Here is a 24686-nt window from a genome sequence, read left to right as displayed (position 1 = left end):
CAACTTCCCATCAGCAACAAACATTTAACCTAGCCACTGAAAATGCTCTCCTGTATCTAGGAATATTTAATATTGCTAAATACCTAGCAGGTCAATAATCACTAGTAGATTGTAGACAAGGTACAGAGGTGAGCAAACCCCATTTGCCAGATCCATGTACATCAATGGATCTTCACTGACATCTATGGAAAACAATTTATGGAATTGCTATCAGGAATGCTAATGGTGATGAGTTGGCCTTAGAGCACAAGAGGAACCCACCACAATTTCCTGACACTAGGGTTAGCAGGGCCTGAGGAAGGGACAAACCTATTGACTGCCCATCTCAACTATAACTTCAACTGCAACCCTTTCTTTCTTTCTTTCTTTCTTTCTTTCTTTCTTTCTTTCTTTCTTTCTTTCTTTCTTTCTTTCTTTCTGACAAGCCTGATAAAATTCATCCATTTCAATAAGGGAAAGTAAAGGAACTGCAATCAGAGACAACATGGAGATATGGGGAGGGATCTGACTCTACCATCCTACACTGGTGACATCAATATCAGGAATAGGATTGAGGCCTTGTCCCCTCCTCAACAGTGTTCCTGACACTCAAAGAATTTATATAACAGAACTTAAATGTTTATCTAGGTTATCATTTGTCATATTGTGAGAATTAAAATTTTAGAAGATGCATTCACACCTAAATGGAAGTTCAAGCTCTTCATTCCAGTTTGGGTTTGGCCCTTCAGCAGTGGTTGTCCGGCAAACTGTTCGCTGAAAAGAAACTTCTACAAAAGGCCGAACTAAGACCTAGAATTAGACAGACAAAGAGCACACATTTTTCCAAAGCTTGCAGTAGGATATTTGCAAGTCATTTAATCACATACACATGCGAAGTAATGTGGCACTCCCATTTCTTGATCATGCTGCATCTCCATGTCATATGTACTCTGGGGACTTATGCACACTCAAAAATCAATGTGGCCAAGGGACAGAGGTAACTCCAAGGAACTGGTCTGCAGAATGACTGCTGTTTGATTAGTTGCCACTAGACTGAGGCACCAGGAGTCGGAGGATAGCATTCTCTCTGGCCTCAGCCCTTCAACTAAGGAGAATCTTAGAAATGGCAGGATTTTTGTTTGTTTCAAAGCTTTTAATCTAAAACATGTTACACAGAAAATACTATAATGTTTCTGCAATCCTTCTCTTTAAGCTCCTGAATGGAACTAAAGACATGTTACATTTTTATTCAAAAATGTTTCACATGCACATGTTGTAAAATACTGAATATGACACGTTTGCAAATGTTATACAGCTACACTCACTGGGGAGCAGTGATTGGCCAAGGCTCCCAAACAAGTTGCCAGTATTTCCAAAACATAATGCAGGAAGCATCTATTAATCTCAAGGGACCTTTTAAACTGTATTATTATTGCTTTAATGCTACGATACTATGATACATAGTTATTGTTTGAGTTACATACACTATGTCAATAACAAAAGTACATCAGACACAACAACAGTGACTATGACACTAGGAAAAAAAGTATTATACAAGGAAGACTATAATGGAAACGGGAGAGAACAGATTTATGAATGAACATATGGAAAACTGACAAAGATGGGAAGTAGACTGATCCATCTGTCCCTGAAGACCCTACAATAATTTTGCTATGCTACCTTAACGGCATTGAGTTAGGAAAAAAAGACATGGAATTGGTTATTAGTCTGATTGTTGCTAAAGTGTATATATCAGGGTTTTTTTAAAAAAGAGGATGAATATTTTTATTTATTTTTAAATTTATATCCCACCCAGAAGGAGCCCAGGGTGGCAAACAAAAACACTCTAAAGCATCTTAAAAACAAAATACTTTGAACTGTATTAAAACAAAACATATTTTAAAATATGCAGACTGGGATAAGGTCTCTACTTAAAAGGCTTGTTGAAAGAGAAAGGTCTTCAATAGGCGGCGAAAAGATAACAGACATGGTGCCTGTCTAATATTAGACTATACTTTCAGATTAGTATAGGAAGATATAAAACATTGCCATGGTGTCTAAAATGGCTTATTTTCAGGAGTTGTAAGGATGCAGAAGACAAATCCCATATGCTACAATTAAGGCCTACAACTTATTCATAATGCAAAAAAAAAGTTTTAATCTTTTTTTCTATATTGATGGTCAGATTTCATTGTTTAAATTTTATTTTTGCATTTTGCACTATTCTAAAATGAAATAATGTAAAAATCTTCCCAGGAAGGACAGGATTATGGTTTCCCAACTTGTGTCTAGGCAGTAGTGCTTGGTATTACCTTGTTAAATGCCCAGTCTATGCTGTGGGTTGGGCTCTGTGGGGTCACAGAAGCAGCAAACATTTCATTGAAGGACCATGATGATTTAGATGGGTGCTGAAGCTTGCTAGAGAGGAAAACATATAAAAATTACAGTGAACTTCCAACAAGACCATTAAAAAATATAGATACACTGAACTAAATAAAGTAAGAATATTTTAACCTAAAGATTCTACAAGAACTTCATAAGACAGTATTGTGGGGTAGAGGGTTTTTTTCTGCTGCTATAAAAATGCTTTATTTCTTAATTAACATACTGAACAGATATAATGCAATGCCAGTTAAAATGACACTGCCTAAAGTCCTAACAGACTTTCCACCCAGATGATTATCCCTAAGAAGCATGCATACATATAAAATAAATATATGGGCTTGCTAACAGTAACATGTTAGTACTAAAATTAGCATGTTAAACAACTTTCAGTGTCTTCCATTTCCATTTTTTCACTTTTTCTTAACAATACAATGGAATATATGCTATTGAATTATGTTCCAAATATTTCATGGGCGATCACTCGTGGCCGAGTAAGATTGTCTTCCAGGGTAAGATCTTTAACAGTGGGTTCGTAAGTGACTGTGGAGGCCAATTCTGGATCCACACAGCCTCCCACAGTGAGGACATAGGTTTCCAGATGGAAGATGGTCGCGATGAGGATTTGCTTGACGTGCCTTCCACTTAGCTCATTTGTCCCTTTTGCCCTGTACTCGTACTTCATAGCACCTTTGATAATGGCCGACCTCCAATTGGGACGCACATGGGCAAATTCCCAGTTCTCGATGCTCATGTTACATTTTTTAAGATTAGCTTTGAGAACATCTTTAAACCTCTTTTGCTGTCCGCTGATATTCCGTTTTCCATCCTTAAGTTGGGAGTAAAGTACCAGCTTTGGAAGACGGTGATCAGGCATTCGAACAACATGGCCAGTCCAGCAAAGTTGATGTTGGAGGATCATTGTTTCAACACTGGTGGTCTTTGCTTCTTTCAATACGCTAACATTAGTCTGCTTATGTTCCCAAGTAATTTGCAGAATTTTCCGGAGGCAGTGTTGGTGGAATATTTCAAGAAATTGAGAGTGGCATTTATAGATGGTCCATGTCTCACAGGCATACAGTAAGGTCAGTAGTACAATGGCTTTGTAAATAAGCATTTTGGTCTCCCTGCGAATATCCCGATCCTCAAACACTCTATGCTTCATTCAGGCGAATGCGGCACTCGCAGAGCTCAGACGATGCTGAATTTCAGCGTCGATGTCAGCTTTTACAGAGAGATGGCTGCCAAGATAAGAAAAGTGATCGACATTCTCCAGCATCGCACCATTAAGCTAGATTGATGGTGCTACAGAGGGATTGGTTCTCACTTGCTGATGAAACACTTTGGGTTTTTTGATGTTAAGCAAATATTTACAAGTATTTCAATACAAATATTGTCAAGATAGGCAATACAAAAGATGCCAATAGTCTCTCAGAAATATGAGTAGATCCTTTCACCAAAATGGGCAGATCAGGGATCTCATCTTATGGTGAAATCAGGATGCCACTGAAATCAGGAGCAAGGGTATAGAAACCAAAGGATGAGCATTCCTCACCAGTCCTACGGGACAGGTTATCCATCTGCTGGTCCTTAGAAGGAACAGACCACATTTGCCACTGGTCTAGATCTATCAGCTCTGGACAGAGGAGGCCAGGGTGTGAATAGCAGTCACACACATACAGTGTAAAAAGGCAATGATATCTAGAGGCTCAGCATTGTCCTGAAACCTTCACAGTGTGAGCCCAGGAGACCTTGAATGACAGGAATACCTGTCCTAGTCACTGTCATATCTGGATCCATCATGCCAGTCATCCCAGGTCAGATGATCATGCCATAGTTTATTTAATTTATTTAAAATATTTATATGCTGCCTCGTAACAAGGGTTATCTGGGCAGTTTGCAGTAAATGAACTTTTTGTAAATGCACCAGCACTCAAGACTAAGGCCCTGATTATGTTAGAAGGAATGACCATAGTCCCTTCAATACCTGTCTCTATCTTTTAGAGTGGGCAAGAGAGCACAGAGTATATGGAAATGGGTAACTGGAAAAGGTGTTATGTCCTCATCTCTTCCTCTGGAAAAAGAGTCTGTAATTCATGCACCTGGAATCTGCACTCTGTGAAAGCAGAGAATTTTAGAAACATGGAATATCTGTTGTAGTTAGGAATGGAAAAGAATATCATTCCCACCTTCAGCAGGAACACATCTGCCTTCACTCCTCCTCCTTAGGAAAGAGCATGTGGGAGGCTTTCCTCCCAAAGGAAGTAAGTGAGGGCTGGGGGCTCAATCAGGAAGGGGGACAGTGTGGCTTAAAAGTGAGCTCCTCCCCCATCTTTCTCTTTGCATTTTTTTCTGCACCCACCAACCCTCCCTACATAGTATGGGTTTGCCAGTCATTGCTTAGGAGCTGAATAGGAATTTTTTGGATGGATTCTCTCATTTCAGATCCTTCTTGCTTTGCCTGCTTCATACTGCTGGGGGTTTGATACAACTGGCTTTTGGAGTGATGTGGTTAGCTTACCTGTTGGCGTGGAGTTCAGGCAGACAAGGAAGGTGGGGGTAAACAAGAGGTATACTGAGGCATTCTTGGGTTAATGGCACCCTTTGGGAAGCTGCCAGTGCTTCACAGCTCGGGTGACCTGGAGAGTGCTTTTCTGACCTGCATTTGGGTGAACACCAGTACAGCAGGACCCAGATGCACAGGTTGGGTGCTCAACCCAAGGCTTGCCTAGCAAGGAGAATGGACTTGCTTTCCTATCCTTACATGCCCACGGGATTGGAGGGATCTTCCCCTACCAGAGGTAGTTTAATATTCATCTGCCTGCAGAGTTTGCATTTGGTTAATTTGGTCTGCAGGTTCTCCAAAAAAGTGTTGTATTTTAATAAATATAATGTTATTCCAATTTTAATTCTCGTGTGTCTTCTTTCTGGGTGTGGTGGCAAATGTGATTTATTTATTTTTTGCATTTTCATGAGAAACTACCAAAGGCTGCAATCCAATACATGTCTACTCAGAAATAAGCTCCATTGGGTTCAGTGGGACTTACTCCCAGGTAAGTGTGCATTGGATTTCAATCCATTTAGCATTTCTCCAGCCAATGTGCAAGCTGAAACACAGTGATCCTTCAGAATTCACACTTCTCGAATTCTGTGTTGCAGTTCTCCAACCAAACAATATGTACTAAAATGCATATATGAGTAAAAATGTGTGTATTGGTCAAAATGCCATACAAAAATGTGTTTATTATGAGAAATTCCCACTAAAACGCTCATGAATTTTCATGAAAAAAAATAAATCACAAATTGCTGTAGAAATGTGAAGAACTGAATCTAATTTTGAAAAAAAATGAGAAACTGAGAGCAACCGAAATTGACAAATTTGCCTAACTGTAGTTGATCCAAAATGGGATTGGATTACTCTCCCACTGCTGGAGAGTATCACAGCAGCCTTAAAAGCATCAGGTCAGACAAGAGAGAAGTTGTTGGTATGGCCAGTAAGGCTGATGCCAGGACAGATTTCACATGATCAACAGAAGTGCCAAAGGCACAAGTGACACCATGTAAGTCAGTCTGGGAGCCAGCCGTAATACAGACTAGGTCCCAGTACACCCAAGAAATTAGAATGCTCTCCCTGTTTTTCTTGCGTTCGTGTCTACAAAAGAAGATTTCCATCCTTGCAAGGACCACCGTTTTGGGGTCCAAGAAGTAACAGTCCCAGAAGCAGATACAGCACTGATCCTGACTGAAGACAGTACCAAAAGTAGCTCCAATATAATAAGGATGCATTCAGACTTGCAAGTTAATAAGGATTAGAGGTGCTGAAACCAAGTTCAAGGTAGATTTGGTGTATTGTGCTACAGAACTATTCAATCTACCCCTACAAAGTTGCTTTCCACAGTAACAGAAAAGTTACTGGATGTAACTTTTCCTCATAGGGCAGCTGCTCCATCCCATTGATCATTTCAGTTGCCCTTTTCCAGGTCTACAATACCCTTTTTGAGGTGAGGCAACCAGATCTGTAACGCTGTATTCCAAGTGTGGTCATACCATCGATCTCAACACCATGATGACAGCTGCAGTTTTATTTTCAATACCTTTCCTAATGACCCCTAGCATGAATTTGCCCTTTTCACAGCTGCTGCACACTGGGTCTTCCTGGGAGGCAGGAGCTTCCCTTTGGCTCTGCAACTGCATATATGAGAACATGAAGAAGAACCAGGATGAACAAAAAGCCAGAAAGAAAATGGCTTGCTTTATTTTGGTCAGAATTGTTTGTATCCTACCAAGAAGCCCAGAGTAAGCTTCATGTATTTTGGGGCTGGTGTGGGTTAGAGCAACCTTTCCCAACTTTTGGGTCCCCATATGTTGCTGGACTACTATTCCCATCATTCCAGGCTGGTGTGGATTAAAGATAGAAGCCCAAGGGATCTGAACTCTGCAGTTGCTTTACATTAATATATATATATATATTTAAAACTATATTGTTTTTCATAAAAATATCCAAAACAGTATACAAAAGATAAAATGTTGAAAACACAGAAGACCAATTAAAACAGTACAGAAAACAACAGCAACAAAATTAATCAACTAATTAGTCAACTCAAAGGATGCTCAGTAAATAAAGATCTTGATCGGCCTTCTTAAGATAGCCCAGAAGAAGCTATACAGATTTCTCAAGAAAGGCCACTTGAGAGCAATATTTTATGCCTAGTTGTGAGAAGAAAAATGGAAAGAAAGTTTCATACCTCCCAGCAGGTTTTCTAATGGGAATCTCATAAGCTCTAATGATGTTCACCAAGAGTTTTATGTCACCGTCTGACAGATTTTGCACAGTTACTTTTTTCCTCTCCTTTCGTCTTGGTTTTAGGGGTCTTTTTGCCTCCGCCAGTTTAAATAGGCTGAGTCCCAAAATGCTAATTATATGAAAAGAAGAAATCAATAGATTTGCACATGTACTTTTTTCATTATTATAATAAAATGCGAGATACTTTGTATTAAAAACATAACATCAGTGTTGTTTGACACTGACATAAAAAAGTAAAGTTAAAATGCAGAGAAAAAAATATATAAAGCAAAGCTAGCGCATCAGCTATGATAGTCTTCTACAAAATATGCCTTGCATGTATCAAACCAAAAGCAACCATCAACAGAGAAGTACAAATTAATATATGCATAATGACATACCCTGGGCCATCAGAACTTAACAGAAGGCAAAGCAAGACAAAAAGAAAAACCAAGAATAAAACACAGTTACATGGATACGTGTTACCGATTGCATAAAACCCCAAGCAAAAACAAATCCATGCATACAACAAACTAGATTAACAGAAAACATTCCAGAAACTACAAATAAAAATAATGGTCCCATGTTAATTACATTTCCAATATATGAAAGTTAACTGCTCATCATTAATCACTGCAACTGAGTTTCCCTGTTTGGGGTTTGAAGTAGCAAGGCTCTGCCTCACCTTGCCTCCTTTCCTATTCCACACTGTAGCTTAGAACTGTTGCTGCTCCAGTCTACCACCCAGCTGCTCTCCTTCCAGGCCACTAGAAGGAGGTGGAGAGGAGAATGGAGCTATCCACTAATGTGTGAACGCGACTGCCGTCTTTTGCAGCGTGAAACAATACCTCACAGATGAACATGTTTTCTTCTCATCTGTACGTACGGAATAATTACTTAAATGTGCATTGATGATTTAGCTGAATGAAGAAATAAATAAAATATAATTCTGATTAAGCTCTTCCCTAGCTCAAAATGGCAGCAATGTCATGCTCTACACTGGATTCTAGCCAAAGTTTGGTTGAGGCCACTGTTGAGGTGCTATTTATAAAGGAACACTGCAAAAACACAGGGTGCTCTCTACTCTCCTTTCTTGCACTGAGCATTTCAACAACTGTTGAAGCAAAAAGCGGATGGGGCAACTGGATGTTGTTTGGTTCGTTATTGTTTGTTTGTTTGTTTTTTATTATTTATTGTATTTATTGTATTTATATATTGTGCTTGTTTTTATCTTTTTGTACACCGCCCAGAGAGCCTTCGGGCTTAGGGCGGTATATAAATTAAACTAACTAAATAAATAAATAACGTGACTTTGTAAGTAGGCTACATTCCAACTACAGGAAAAAAGCCCAGGTTTCTGCAAGTAAGAGGCATTATCGCAGTTGAAGGGCACATTTCAGCCAGGCAAAAGCACTTGAGGGAGGTGTGGAGCAGAGACCGTGTGGGGTGTGGCCTGGGAGAGTCCTGAGGGCCAGGCAGAGAACCCTAGAAGGCTGCATTTGGCCCCTGCTGTATGACTTTAAACACATACAAATACACACACACACTTGTGTAAAAGTTAAATATTATTTGCTTGCAACACCTGCAGAAATTTTCCACTTTTAAAACAATGGAAAAGAATTATAGGTGCAAACAGAGTTTGGCAAAAATATAAATTGAGAACTTGAGATTAAAACAGAAATATGTTTGACTCCAGGCACATTATTATGATTTTGATCTAGTTTCCCATTCTCTTCCTTACCCAAGAGTAGGGATTTCATCTTCATTGACCAGATCAGAAAGGAGAAAATGATGCTTTGCAATCAGGAATCGGTTAATTACCGATTCTCTAACCTGAAAAAAAAATCAAACTTACTTTGAATCTGAAATCACTAAAACACTGAAGTAGCATTTCTAAGGATCTTAATTTACTATTCAACAAGTTAGGTCAAGGATTGCATTATTCCACCGTCTCTGGTTTCAGAGCATATTCTAATATTTGACTTTTCAATGGGCTGCATAGTTTCACCAACTTTCAGTTTGTAATACATTTTATGCCTTTTAATCACTACTGTTTCCTCAACAATAGTCATGCTAATCTGTAACTAAGTCTAAGCACTGTTTGAAAATACCCTGTTAAGGATTTTATTTATTTATATTAATGTTAGGCCATGTTTTGACTCACAGGAGTCCCAGGGCAGTACACAATGACCTTTAAAAAAATAGAATAAATGAATATAAACAAGATAACTGAACAGGGCAGTACCACAATACAATGCAAGCAAGAGCCAGATAAGACTGACCATTCAGAAGGAACAAATTAACCCACTATGAAGGCCTGGCGATCATTTCTGATTGTAGCCTCCACTGCTTATTTTTATGGGGGGAAACACACACACACACACACACACACACACACACACACACACACACACACACACACACACACACACACACACACACACACACACACACACACACACACACACACACACACACACACACACACACACACACACACACACACACACACACACACACACACACACACACACACACACACACACACACACACACACACACACACACACACACACACACACACACACACACACACACACACACACACACACACACACACACACACACACACACACACACACACACACACACACACACACACACACCAGGAGATTCTTTACAGGTCTCCTGAATATCGTCTAATTTTGTTCTTTGCATTGAAGGAACCAGAGTGCTGGTCATACAGAAGGTAGGCACCAGAGACCAGCTCTTGGGATGCCTGGTTCAATTCATACATGCTCCAGCTCAGTATTACTCAAATAAATTAACAAATGTAGATAGCAAAAAGGAGGACTTTATTTTGTTCCCCACCTTTTGGAGGTACTTTGCAACTAATGCTCTGTGGGCATCCAGATGGTCTTTGGTATCAACTGCATCCCTCTCACGCAACCTCTTCTCATAATCCTAAAAGAAAAATGCTAGCATTCATGTGCTCTTTAAATGTTCTACATTTCATGTGCTTTTAGGCAGAGAAGAGACTTCTATTTAATTATTTTCCTTTTTTAAGATAATCTCTCTGTTATCAGAATTCCACCCAAAGTATTAAAATATATTTTGTGTCTGATGTTAATGCTACCTATAGCTGTTGCTCAGAAGAAAGACAGAAGTAGCAGATAGGGGGAAAACACAGACAAATTTTCAAGTTTTATTTCAATCTACAACTAAAAAGAAGTGTATGTACACATTAAGACACCAAGGCTCCTGCTGGTGACAATTTCAACTTTGAAATATAAAAAGAAAATCTTTACTATCAATCCACTTTTGGAGGGGAACTACAAAACAACAACAAAAGAAATACATGCATGATCAAAATAAAAATGAACAAATAATTAATTCATAAGAAGCTAACATTTTAGAGATCCAAGTAAACAAGAGGCTCAGAAAATTTATAAAAAATGTAGACCCTGAACTTTCCCCATCAATTGGATTCTACTATAACCATCTTCTAAACCCTGTAAAAAGATTTATCAGGGTGTTTTCACAATGAAGTAGTGAAATTATTTAGTAAGAGGATACCCAAACCAAAAGATGAACAATTGCATCCCAACAATTTTAGGTTACTTCTCACCTGAAAGAGTCTTTCACTGATTTCTCTTTCCAGTAATGGGACAAATTTACAACTTCGAAACTCGGCCACTTCACTATTTCTGAGCTGGAGAAGGCGGAATCTTTTGGATCTGTCAAATTCCTCATCAGAAACAAAATTAAATTCTTGTTGCAATTGCTCCAGCCTGAAGAAATCGGGGATAGAAGCATCACCACTAGTAGCAGCCTAAAAAATAAATGTAAGTTTATAGAATAGTGTTAACATGTTTTAGTGGCTTGTAATCCACCACCTACTTAACCTCCCCTACCTCCTTGCCAACCCAGCTGCATGAGAAGTATTGAGGACAGGAATCTTTCCAATGTTTTGGGAAAAGAGATTCTGGCCAATCCCCTCCACCAAAACTTGTTGCAAACCAGGAACCTCTACGTTTTCTTACATAATTGCAGTCTTTCCCATGTAGTCTGTAAAATCTATTATCTGTCCCTGTGCTATGAAGAACTGGGTTCCAGGCCTGATGAGTTTTACATATGCAGAAGGTATCTGAGAATCATCAGAACAACAGAGATTTAGGGCCAATAAAAGGTTCATGTAAGTTACATTTCCCATGGCCCAATTAATATATGCTTATAAAATATATTGATATACACTAACTGATAAACATATGCAAAAGCACCAAAAGGAATACTCATGGCTATATTATATTATGAATGTCATATGAAATCCTATTTGGCAATATGTGACCATTCAACCATATACAGAAATATGACACAGCTTCTGGGCAGGAAGCTTTCCTTGAAAACTCTAGGAAAACAACCTTGGGAATGCAAGGTTTCAGTGCCATGTTTGACAGAGCCTCCTTACCATTATCAGTTGCATCAGGGCTGCATTGCTTGGGTCATTTGGATCGAGCTTTGTCTCTACCACCCATTTGGCTAGTTTCTTCATGTCAGTTAAACCTGATGTGCCAATTGATGCAATGGCATCAATATTTTTTAATGCACTGAAATTGAGAAAGGTATAAAAACACACAAAGTTTAAAGAAATCTTTGCTGGGGCAAGAAAAATGGCCCTTGTCCTACAATACATGGGTCTCCTAGATATGAACTTCTGTACTTTGTACAATCAGGAATTTAGGTAATTTGCCTTTTTATACACCAAATATTACTTCTTTATACATCAAATTGTAATTTTAAAACTTACTTCTCACTTTCCTATAACCTCCAAGTACTCTTTCTGTATTGATTTGTCCATTAAGGAACGTTGGACACTGCAGAGGTTTCTGGGACATACATAAAGGGCATGCTCTCAGTGTACAAAGGGCAGCAGCAGCTGGGCCTGCTATGGTTAGTTGTTGCCCCACATGAACTAAACATGAAATCCTAGGTTGCAGTCAATGACCTCCTGAGAGTAGCCATTTTGGAAGAACAGTCATGCTCAAACTGTCTTTAAGGAACGCTAGTCAGCCACAACTCATCTCCTCACTGAGGAATCTTGAATAAGTTTCCAAGGAACGTCTGAACATGGCTACACGTAGCAATCATGTGACAAGTAGCAAGGCAGACTCCAATTGCTGAGAATTCTGAAGGCTCCCCCAGAGAAAAAGGAAGGATGAGAAAACTGAAGGAAGCAGATGTTGTTGGCCATCTTTCTCAGTCCATTGTATATCTCAAGCTTTATTCAGGAGCCCCTGAAGGGTTCTATATTGCACAGAGAGCCTTCTCCAGTACAGAGGGATTTCCACTGCACAAGTTTACTGTCCTCCTTGAATTGTAGGGCAAACAAGGAGAAGGTGACGTATTGGAGGAGGAAGGGCTTCTCAGCAACCCCCATCACACTCTCCCTTCCATGCTTTTAACTGTGAGAGGAAAAAGAATGCTGCAAAGAGCTTTTGTGTAGTTTTTCTTTAGTGGCCAATTTTCATAAAGATTGAGAAGGGGAGAAAAGGGAACAGTTAGCCGCTAGAGGAGAGAGAAGATAAACAAAGATCACTTCTTCCTTGAATATTAGCTTACAATCACCTCCAGCTTTCTCAATGTGTAAGCCAGGCTTTTAGAACTCGTAGGGTTGTATCTAACTAATCACTGCATGCATGGAATGACTCCTGGGAGCACAGTGGAGCTTCCCTTCCCTCTCCTACCCTCCTGTACCCCCCCTCCAAATCTGCTGGGGGTTTCCCCCCAACCTTCCAAAGCAGATTTGAAGATAAGGCAGGAGGCACACAGGGAGAGTAGGGGAAGGGGAACTTCTGTGGCACTTGCAGGAGTCGTTCCACGCGTACAATGATTTAGTTCAAATAACCCTTTGTATGAAAAACCCCTGGTTCACTATAGAATGCAGTAAGAACCAAACTTGCTGTAATATTAGATTTAGTAATTATACCCCGCTTTTCTATTGCAGTAAAGTGATTTACAATACAAAACAAAAATACAATACAAAATACTGAATACAACATAAAATATAAAACACTATATAAAGTAATAAAATTACATATTGAATACAATAATATTGAGAATAATTATATTCTAGCTGCAGTTTCTCTTGCTAACAGAACATAGACTCTAGGACTTTGATCCAGACAAACACACCCAACACGATCACCCCAAGAATATAAGTGAAACTCTTCTATCTCAATGTAATTAAAATAAGGGGGACAAATGGATAGACCTTGTTATTTGTTTTATGAATGTGAAGAACAACAAAATAAGTCTATGGGGAAAGGCTTGGTCTTAAGGCAATAATCCTAAAGTCTGAGTCTGGTCAGTGCCTGGATTGAGACCACCTAGAACCCCATGTGCTGCCTTGATGAAAAATGAGATAAAAATGTAGGGTGATCTCTAATACTAATTATACTCAGAAAAGACCAACTGAAATCAATGGACATAAGCATATTGATTTCAGTGGGTCTATTCTGAATATGACTAACATTAGACATCACCCATAATAAATGAGTAAATAAAACAATGCCATTTACAGACAGTGACAGCAGGCAGGTTTCTATCACCTTATGCCGTCGACCAAACTGATATTAAAATGAAGCTGCTTGTCAATAGAATGATTTATCTAACTGCACGATACTAACAAGGTTTCTCATATGCTTGTTGAAGTTCATTACCTTGAGATGCCAGCATTCTTCTGTGATACTGGTGGAATTAAGGGTATCCCATTTTCTCCAACTGCCCAGGAAACACTGCAAGACACCTTGCCAGATGTCATTAAAATAATTTTATTACTACCATCAGCTTCAAATGAAAATGGTACACCTGTAATAATAGATGAAACACAATGGCCCTGTTCAGACATAACAAAAACATGGTTTGTTACAACATGCATGCACAGAGAGAAGTCCCAGGTTTGAGCGCTTCCCCCGCCCATTTCACAGACATAGGAAAATGATTTAAATTTTCCATTTCTGGTTAACAGCAAATCATGTTTAGTTGTTTTGCCCAAACTCAGCAAATGATCGTTTGTTCAATCCAGATTGTTAACTGCTTAATGCCAGGATCATGCCAGCTTGTTAATGTCCTGGTTCACGCTTCCTGAGTATAGCCAACCCTCTTGAAAGTAAGGCTTGAAGACAACACTAATCAGCTGATCAGCAGTGACTTCAGGCCCCACTGGGACTGACTACAGTCTGGAGTTCCTGGGAAACTCCAGAGTGTAGCTGATACAAGCAGGCTTGGTCACCACTCATTTCAAACTAGGATCTTCCTGTGAAGTACAGCTTGAGCTCAAGCCATGATGCAAAGGAAACATGGGTCACCTGACAACATGGTCAGATCAGGGGATTGGCACAGGTGGGCAACCCCACCCATATGTCAAAGTGACCCACCGAGGATGGGGGAGCTAAGGATCTCGCCCACCAGTATGAAAAGGTTTTCCACCCCTGCCATAAAAAATGGCCCTGGGTATCATTCTACCCTCAAATTTATACTCAGGAATTCTCTAAATGCGCCATATATGTTTATTATCATGGATTCTCCAAAATTTCAGTACAGACGGGAAATTCAAACCCTAGAGAATCCAGCCAATCTAAATCTCTAGTTAATAAATGTTGGAAAGTTTCCTTATAAATGCTTATAATCATAAAGGCAACAAAAAGGTAGTGAATATTTCTGGAAAGAAACCCGGAGTATTTTTCTATATTGAAATCCTTCAAAAAATCAAAATAATTTATTATGAATGTAATATATAACACATGGAAATTTTGGCTGGCTTGTACAAACAATCATAAAGCATATTTTAAAAGCCCAATAAAGAAGTAAAGGCATTATTTATTTAGCTGCTCATCTCAATTAGAGCACTGATATGATGAATAGTCGGATATAGATTAGGAAGACTTAGATTCAAATCCCTGTTCAGCTCTAATGTTCTCTGGGTAACCTTGGGCTTGTCACAATCTCTTAACGAAATCTACATTGCAGAACCTTTTTGTGACTATAGAATAGGAAAAAACACACTGGGCTCCTTGGAGGGACGGAGGAATAAAATGTGATAACCGAGATAACAAATGTTTTTCTTATGTTATTTAAACTACATTTATCACCATACAAGGAGCTCAGGATGGTATATGTAATTCACTAATAGGCAAAAAAAAATTGCGGCTTAGGAACATACCTAGAGGCAACAGATACTTCTATCAAACTTTAAAAAGAAGGGAAATTGGGCAGCTATAGTGAATGCACCAGGGGAGCAGGAGACCTGACCTCCACTCTGTGATATCGTACTTCCCTACAAATTTGTAAAAATGTAAACACAATTTGGGTTGGTCTTTCACAGTCCAATCCACTTCCTATGTAGCTTGGGAGAATTTGGTAACATGTGAATTTGTTTTTTTTAATCCAGGAGGTAAGAAATGGGATCCTGTGCAAGTTTGCTGAGAATGAATTGCTCATTTGCATGCTTAATGAATTCAATGGGATTTACTTCTCTGAAATCATGCTTAGGATAGGTGAAACTGACCATGGGGGGAGGGAGGAGGAGGGAGGGGAGCAGGCAGAAGGGGGAGGGGAGGTTTGATCATTCGCATGCTTATTGAGTTCAGTGGGATTTACTTCTCTGCAATCATGTTTAGGATACGTGAAACTGACTTAGGGGGGCAGGGAGGAGGAGGAGAGAGGAAGGGAGAGGGGAGGAGGGAGGAGATTTGGCACTGGGCAGAGGGAAAGTTCCTTTCCTTTCCAAAAGGAAAACATTGTTAACTATCATTATTGGGGGGGGAGTTCCCCCACCTTTTTATTCTACAGCAGACACATGGAGTCTCCCATCGCAATTTAAACCAAAGCTGTCCCTAGCCACATCCACACCAGACCTTTATTTCACTTTAAACAGTCATAGCTTCCCCCAAAGAATCCTTGGAAGTGTAGTTTGTGAAGGGTGCTGCAAGTTGCTAGGAGACATCCTATTCCCCTCACAGAGCTGCAGTGGCCAGAATCCTCTGGGAAGAGGGGCTGACTGTTAAATCACTCTGGCCACTGGAGCTCTGTCAGGGGAATAGGAGTCTCCTAACAACTCTCAGGAGCCTTCACAAACTACATTTCCCAAGATTCTTTGGGGGAAGTCATGCCTGTTTAAAGTGGAATAAATGTCTGGCATGGGTGTGGCCCTCTGATCAGCCAAGACAAACAGCTGTTAGTCTGGCTTTTAGAAGACTGTAGGTTGGTTATTACTGAGCATCCCTTTGCTATCATAGACTCCAATGTTAATTAGAAATCAGTCAGGCAGTTTTTAAACTTTTAAGATTAGAAGATGAAGCTCAGATTATTGGACGAGGTCAGTGATAGGATTACAGGTACCCTGTGAACATGGCTGATTTTTAATTAATTTCAAGAAATTTTGAGACCACTAACAAAAAAAGTACAACAGAGGTCTGGATTTGTTTACACGTTTTAGACTTTGAACTCTGGATTCTCTCCGAGTGTTTTGTGTATTGCCATGAAAGCTTAGAGTGATGTTAAGCAAGCATTTCTGAGTTAAGCACTACCCGTTTTGTAAGATTTTATTTTGAAATGAGCTTATGTAAAGCAGCAGAATGGCATTGGGGGTATTTTCAATTTAACATGGCAGAATGTGAAAAATCCATACTGGCTATAGCACACAGCCACTCTCGTGGTTGTATAATATGATCCCCCTCCCTAATCCATACAAGAGAGGCTGAGAGGTCCAGATTAGCTCACAGTCACCCAGAGACCTTTGTGGCTGCATTGGGACTTGAACTGAGGCCTCTACAATCTAGGTCCAGCAAATTATTATCAATGTCATACTGGGATCTACAATAACCATAATAGCAACTTCTAAATCTTTGGACTTAAAACAACAACAACAACAACACTGTACCACTTCCCACGCCTTCATGGTCCAACTGTACACACTGGTCACTGCTGAATTCTGTTTCTTCTACGGGAGCTCTCCCAGTCAGAACTGTCGTCTCAGGGACTGGTATAAACACTTCCACTAACAAGTTAGCACTGCCCAATCCAACTGTTTCATAGAGCTGTGGCAAAGAAAAGAACATAATTTTCGTTTCCAGACACTATGCCCTCGTTTGCACATAATGCTAAGTCAGACTATGGGTTAGCATGAATGAACAAATGTGCAGGCTCCCATAAAAAAGACAGTGGCCTCTTTGTTCCTTCCTGGCTGTTTTGCTGCTGTGGTGTGCTGAGCTAAGCTGTGGTTTGGCTTAGTGTGTCATCCCAACCCTGGCTCATGGTTTGTCTGGGTGAACTAAGCCATAAGCTGTAAATCATAGGACAAACCTTGGTTACAGCTTGTGGTTTTTCTGGAGACAGCTAAACCACCAGACTAAGTGTGGATGATGCACTAAGCCATGACTTAGTGCAGTACAGCAAACCATGGCTTACTGCAGTACGACAGCAAAACGAATAGGGAAGAGCAAAGTGGCTGTCATCTCCTCTTCAGGAACCTGCATGTTTACTCATTTCCACTAAGCCAAAGGATACCTATTTCTAAGGGTTGTAGGGCCACGGCTCAGTGGCATGGCCAAGGGCAGGATTGCTTACTTTTTGCTGAAAGTAGTGATTACACCATGGCACATGGCAGAAAATTCTACTAAAGCTGCACTCTTCCTTCAGTTCAGAAATCAACCACTGGGGACCAGAAACAATTGGAGTGTGGTCTTCAAACACAAAAGGGAGGTGGGGCTATAGCCATGTGGGAATCACGCTCAACACAAGCTAACAGGAAACAATATACATTTATTTTCAAGTGGTTCCATGTAGCCATGTGTGTGACTGGAAAACGTTTATTGGCAAGGAGGAAGCAAAATTCTTACTTACAGAGAAACAGCAGCAGCAGCTAGTGCAAAATACCCACATAAAGGGGTATATAAGTACAAAGTACATAACAGATTATGAATGTGTGTGTGGGGGGGTTTCTAGGTCAAAATTCTTCTCCCTGATGTCTTAATTCTGTATACAGATGAATTTTTGTATGATGGAATATTCAGTCATCTGAGCTCCCCTTATGCAGCTTGAAATGCTAGAGTCCAGACATAGACGACTCATCAAAACAAAAAAACAAAAAGAGCTCCTCAGAAAGAAAGTAAGTCTAAATCCCTTCTGCATGGGCCTGTGCATAGTAGTGATGGGCTCCGTTTCTGCAATAACCAGATTTGCCATCGGATTAATTCTTTTTCCTGATATTCTCTGTCTTCATGAAGAGAATTTTGAAGTAGCAACTCTCAGCGCCTGGTTTCCGATTCATTCTTCTTCTTTTTCTGATTCTTTTTTTTTAAAAAAAATCGCTTTGAAATCGATCATTTGAGTTATACTTTTATCTATCTACTTGCTATTTGAGTTCTTCAAATGTGTATTTCCTTTCACTGATGTCAATGAAGTGTTGATTTTAACTGCCAGACAGAAAGCGGCTGGGGGAAATGAGGTACTGATTGTAAGTAGTTGGGGGGAAGACATTCACTTGATTATCTACCTTAATTTGCTCTGCAGTGCACTTGAAAAGGAATGTAAACAGACAATAATGACAGAGTTCAGAATAAAGATCAATACCAGTGAAGACTCATGAATAAATAGCTATTATAATATTAATAATTTTCTGCAAATATATATATATATATCAGAGGAGATGGGAAAAGTAAAAAGACATGGCAGGAAAAAGGAATTGGATCATTAACAACCACTAGGGAGCCACACTTAAAAGCGAAATGTAAAAAAAGAGGATTCCATACCAAGTGCATAGTCAGGTTCTCATAACAACTCTTCACCACACTGGAAGTAAAGTTTCTCCTTTGCAGTTTTAACTGCTTTTTAAATTGTTTACTGCACTGATTATGTTGTTTAATTGGTTTACTGTAGCTGTCATTCATGTTTTGTTTTAAATTACACTGTAAATTGCCCTGAGATAAATATTATGGTGGGTGGTATATAAATACCTTTTAAAAATAAAATAAAAATACTAGCCAGGACATCAGTATGTGTGTCTATGCATGGTACTATTAAATATTATTTTAAAAACTGTAACATACCTGCAGCTTCAAACTCTCTGGCCAATTGAATATTTGCAAGTTGAAAATCTGTCCAAAATGAACTCTAAAGTCTGAGTTTATTTGCCGTGACACTGTTCTTGACACCTCTTTGGAATTGAAAAGAATTTTTAAGAACAGGGACCGTTTCTTTACATCTTCACGTCTTAAAACTTCAGCCCTAGAAACACACACACAAAAACCATGAAAAAGGGAATTTTCACCTGAAAAGTATCTTTAACATATTTGATTACTTCAAATATGCAGAACTCAGTATTTAGAGTGTAGCATGGCTTCAATGAAGTGCAACTTTTTACTACAGGCGGGCCCCACTTTACGGTGCTTCGCCTTTCGGCGTTCCGCTAATGCGGCAACTTTCAATTAGGGAAAGTCCCTGCTTTAAGGCGCTTGTTCCGCTTTTACGGCGGTTTTTGCTTGTCGCGCACCATTTTCACGTCATTTTCACGCAACGTGCACCATTATCGTCAATGGGTTCCGCTTTTCGGCGGTTTCTGCTTTTCAGTGGCAAGCTGGAACGGAACCTGCCATATAAGCGGGGCCTGCCTGTACCTTCTTGCCATGCAATGTGGATTAAGAGGATTGCCCCTTCCTATCTTGTCACTCAGTTATATCTGCCCTGCCTCCAAGATATCCTGGATTTTATCTGGAAGCTGCTGCAAGTTCCAGTGTTGGAAGGATGGCGGGATATAACTAACTAACTAACTAACTAACTAAATAAATAAATAATGTCCATGCATAAGTAGCTGAAGATGCTCTACAGCGCTACTCTTCAACCTTGGTTTCCCAGATGGTTGTAGACTACATCATCCCTGACCATTGGCTAAGCTGGCTGAGGATGATGGGAGCTGTAGTCCAACAACATCTGGGGACGCAAAGTTGAAGAGTGGTGCTCTGGAGCAGAGGTGGGAAACCTGCCCTGGAGTCTTCCCATTCAACTCCCGGGGCCTCTCCTTCTTAGCCCCACCCACTCCTGGCTTCTCTTCTTCCCCAGCCAACACAGAAAGTAGCAAACTACTTGATCAAGGGATATATTACTGAATGGATCCTTTTTTGACAATGCAAATTCCAGGCATAGAGGGCCCAATCTTGAATGGGATCAAAACAAGGGGCAAAGGGTTAAAGTCTCCCTATCACCCAAGTTAGGATCTTGATCTAAATTTGGCTCCTTAGGCTGGCTCTTTGCATTGGGGAAACAAGTTGCATTGCAGTGAATGGGAAGTCACCCCCACAATACAAGCTGCAGCAGATGGGGGGTGGGAGGTGTATATGCGTGGTGAATGAATGAATGAAAAGAGAAAGAATGAATGGAAAGAGAAAGAGAATGACGGATGAATGGGGTGTGGTTGTGTGTTAGAAAGTGTGGGGTAGCCTCATCCATTTTTGGCTCCAGTTCCTCCACCAATGTCATGCATCTCCCAAAACATTATCCCTGAGGAATGCAACCTTGCTCTAAACACTGCCCTACAGTGTTGCAACAGTGAGCCAGTTGGGTTATTCCAGGCTAAGAGATATTAGTGGGTTCTAGATTAACTTTTTAAAAGTAGCTTGTCTCATCCATAGCTCCTAGGGTTATATGGACTATTCATTAAACAATAAACATTACCACCTTACCTTCATGAAAATATCTGTGTGCAAACTCACCTAGGACAAAGCTCATTTGGAGTCACATTTCCCGTCAGGCTCAACTCAGGAATTAAAATTGGTTCCCCTGGTTTCCTTCGAATGTTGGCAGCTCTTTCCTGAACCTCCTGCTCCACCTGCAGCCTGTCAATTACTGGTGGAGGAGGTATGGGTTTAACAGGTTCCTCTCCTACAGGCTCAGATCCTTCTGCTACTTCATCATCTGGGGTTTGACTTGGTTTTTTCTTCTTTTTCTTCCTGATTTTCTGTGTATAAAATGATTTTCCCCTTCAGCACAGAACATCTTGATATAACTGGATTAGTTATTTCTGATAAATTGGAAGTGATCAAGCTAATTATCATTTTTTAAAAAACAAATCACCTGACAAAGAAAGTTTTGGTATTTCTAACATCCAGTTGTTTTTTACTTTAATGTGTAGCCAAGCTGACACTATTTTTTCTCATCTGCTTCTATCCAAAAGTCAATGTACATACTGTCATTTAATTTATAAACTTGTATCCAACTCTTCATGTAAAAAAAATAAAAATCCAGGGTTGTTTACAAGATAACGACAATAAAATCTAAACGCAAACAGAAACTTACAACAAAAGATAGAAAAATTTAAAAAGTGGATAAAACAGCAAGATAAAAGGTAATAAAACAAGTAGCCATTAAAACAATTCACACTGAGAATGAGAAATCTAGGGAAATGAAAAAGGTGCAAAAATTAATGTTGCACTAAAACCTGTCCTCCAATTTGTCAAAACTGTTGTTCCCATGTGAAAGAGGCTTCCATTCTTCTGCCTCTCCTTCTCTGCCTCTTTATCATTTTGGTGGGTGCAGGCTTGAGCTTACCTTATCATTGCAAGGTAGCCATGTGTGGTTTGTGTCCCCTTCCCCCCCCAATTAAACATTTCTCCAGTGCCCTTCAGCCTTCCCAGTTGCCCAAGTTCCTTGAGCAGAAAAAACTCCACGGAAGGATTTACTTCATGATGTCTTCCCCTGAGATTTAAGTGAAACACAAGGAAGCCAAGGAGCCTCGTTACAAAGTACTTGAGATCAGTGCAGTTGCTGATTTTTAGAGAAGATCCCTTTGCCTTTAAAAAAAACACGCTGACCTTGCCATATTTAGAAAACACTAAAAAAGGTAGCATATAAGGATTTTTGCATAGGAGCTCATAAGGAAATAGTACATTTCTGGAAATCCAAAGAGAACTTTTCAGGATATGGCAAACAGCATTAGCTGAGAAGTTGGCAAGAAGTGTGGTTCCCTTTTTTGGTGTTTGTAAATCATCAAGAAGGAGAAATGCATCCCCCGACTTCCCAGTACTCTATTTGGAGAGATACACTTGTTTAATTTTACAATAATTTCTGGGTTTTGTTGTGGAAGTGTTAAATTGATGCAGACATTGATTGTATGTACTGCTTGCAAACCTGATCCAAATAACTGATGTTGTTCACAACTGTTTAAAAAAAAAAAGCCACACTTATTTATTTAAAAGCAAAAAGACTTAAGAACGACAATGAACAGCTGCCAGGCACGCAGTGGGCAGATTCCCCCCCTTCCTGTGCTTCTTAGATGAAAGCCCAGTTAAGGAAGTCATGGGGTTTTCAGGAAACATGGGCACCTAGGAAAGCTGCAAAGGGCAGACCGCTGGAGAGATTTGGAGAGTGATGGAAAAGGCACTCATAAACAGCCATGGCCACATCAAAAGTAAGATAAACAAATAAAAACCCTGTACCCCATCCATGAGAATTTCACCAAATTTCTATCTCCATTTACATAATTTTAATGCAATTTTTTTCATTTCTTTATTTTAGAATCACAAAAATTTGGCATACTAATATTGCTATAAATGTATAAATATAAGGCTGGACAGGTCCTCCTACCAGAAGCAAAGTGTTTTGTTTCCATTCAGTTCAAGTGAGAGTTTTCCTAACTCTTGCAGCTTCTCCAGCCTTTCATGGCCTTCTTGCCTCCTGCTACAATGCCATGATGTAATTTATCTTGGGACTGCCATTTTGCATGGAAGAAATGGAGACTTAGATAACTAGCCTTGAGCCAGCCCCATGCGTGATCTGTGATGGCAGCCTGGATGATGGACTGCCCAATTATCACACTTTGATCCCATAGCCCGTCCTCCAGGATATCACTAGATTGGGAGTATCATGCCCATCCTCTCCTTTTGTTTTCCTGGTCACCACATATTTCATACATACACACATACCATGTCCCATCTTTTCGCCAAGATCAAGAGACACTTTCAAATATTCAAATATGTTAACTCAAACCTGTGCCTTCTTCCAAGATTTCCATTCTTGAAGTTCAGTTTTATATTCTTGCATTTTCTTTTCATATTCTTCCATGCTTTCTTCTAATAGCTCAGCTATTTCAGCCTGAATTTCTGCCTCATATGCCTTCACATCAGACTTTTGATCAACATCTTCCCTTCAACAACAATTCAAAAATTAATATACGACACAATATTCGTTCAGTGGGTTAGCATTCCTCAAGCTAGTATTTCCTGAAAGTTAGTTTTACCAGCGAATGAATACCTCAATCTAAAGAAGGTGAGCTGAGTGTAGAAGTACATACATGTGATTCTGGGTTGTATTCAATGCTAGTCCTACTCAAAGTAGACTTGTTGAAATTAATGAGCCTACGTTAGCATGTCCATTAACTTCAATGGACAACCTTTGATCTGTGTCTTCACTGGACCACTTCAGCCTGCAGTTGGGAATGACCATAACGGAAATTTCCTCAGACAAAAACAAAAGCCACTCCCCTCCAAACAACAGGCTAGAATTAGGCAGAGAAGTCCTATCCAGGCAGTGCACCTCTCAGCAGTTTTGATACTATTCATCTTGGTATCCCTTCTGGGCCATCTGAGAGAGATGGTACTAAGGAGGCATGGTTTTGTTATACATAGCTTACGTCTGAACACAGCCTATCTCTCCTTTCCATCAGATTCCAGAAGGTAGTAGAAAGACTAAACTGGTGCCTGGAATCAGTGAAGGGCTGGATAGAGCTAGCAAGCTGGAATTTAATCCATACAAGACAGAGGTTCTGATGGCTTGGAGCTGGAACTGATCCATATTTAGGTGTTCAGTCTATTTTGGATAGGGACTATGCATCCTCTGAAGGAGACTGTTCATACCTTGGGAGCAGAAGTCTGGCTATAGTTAATGCATGCTTTAGTAATATCTAGGTTAAATGACTGTCATTTATCTTTAGGGCTGTCCCTGAAAAATGCTTAAAAGTTTCAACTGGCACAAAATGGAACTACTGAGATCTGTCTGGAGTTTATCACAGGAAGCCTGTGGGTAGGCTGGGGTGGTAGAAAGGTGAACCACCTCAATGGGAAACAGGCTTTGGAAATGAACCAGTACCAACTGGAAGCATTAAAGATATACTCCTGCTACATTGAGCAATTAAGTTCTGATCAAAACATACTTTCTCAGGTAGAGCTTCATGGGTGTGTTAGTGAACTTCTGGAAGTCACGGAGAGATTTGATTTCTTTCCAAACTTTGATAATGGCCTTAAGCAATGTTCGATCTCTTTCTTGCTCAACATCACGAAGTCGTCTTGTTTGCCTGTGCACATATACACACACACATGCACACACACCATTAGAGGGAACTATACACTGAAGACATGCACCATTAAAAGTCGAATGATGTGTCATCATTTAACATTACTGTTTACAATGCACTGAAGCCAACTGAGCCTTAGGGTCAAACGACACCATTTAAAAAAAAACCTTCAATGTAATCATAGCAGAGCAGCCGCCAGTT

At 39.8% G+C, this 24686-nt stretch overlaps 1 protein-coding gene across 2 annotated transcripts in view; it reads right to left on the bottom strand.

Moving 5' to 3' along the window:
* The window catches only part of CC2D2A (coiled-coil and C2 domain containing 2A), an 81704-nt gene that overhangs the window by 25772 nt on the left and 31246 nt on the right, over positions 1-24686 (bottom strand). For both annotated transcript variants that reach the window (XM_061584502.1, XM_061584503.1), the window contains 13 exons: positions 24345-24485; positions 23183-23339; positions 20911-21155; positions 19252-19429; positions 17085-17241; positions 13864-14011; positions 11613-11751; positions 10773-10976; positions 10016-10108; positions 8886-8977; positions 7107-7274; positions 2292-2397; positions 680-789 (listed from right to left, as the gene is read on the bottom strand). In XM_061584502.1, the coding sequence (XP_061440486.1) occupies positions 680-789; positions 2292-2397; positions 7107-7274; positions 8886-8977; positions 10016-10108; positions 10773-10976; positions 11613-11751; positions 13864-14011; positions 17085-17241; positions 19252-19429; positions 20911-21155; positions 23183-23339; positions 24345-24485 (1938 nt within the window). The remainder of the gene's footprint in view (positions 1-679; positions 790-2291; positions 2398-7106; positions 7275-8885; positions 8978-10015; positions 10109-10772; positions 10977-11612; positions 11752-13863; positions 14012-17084; positions 17242-19251; positions 19430-20910; positions 21156-23182; positions 23340-24344; positions 24486-24686) is intronic.

This window comes from Rhineura floridana, chromosome 9 (genome assembly GCF_030035675.1).
Source record: "Rhineura floridana isolate rRhiFlo1 chromosome 9, rRhiFlo1.hap2, whole genome shotgun sequence".
NCBI classification, from domain to species: domain Eukaryota; kingdom Metazoa; phylum Chordata; class Lepidosauria; order Squamata; family Rhineuridae; genus Rhineura; species Rhineura floridana.
This window is presented reverse-complemented; position numbering and strand designations above follow the sequence as displayed.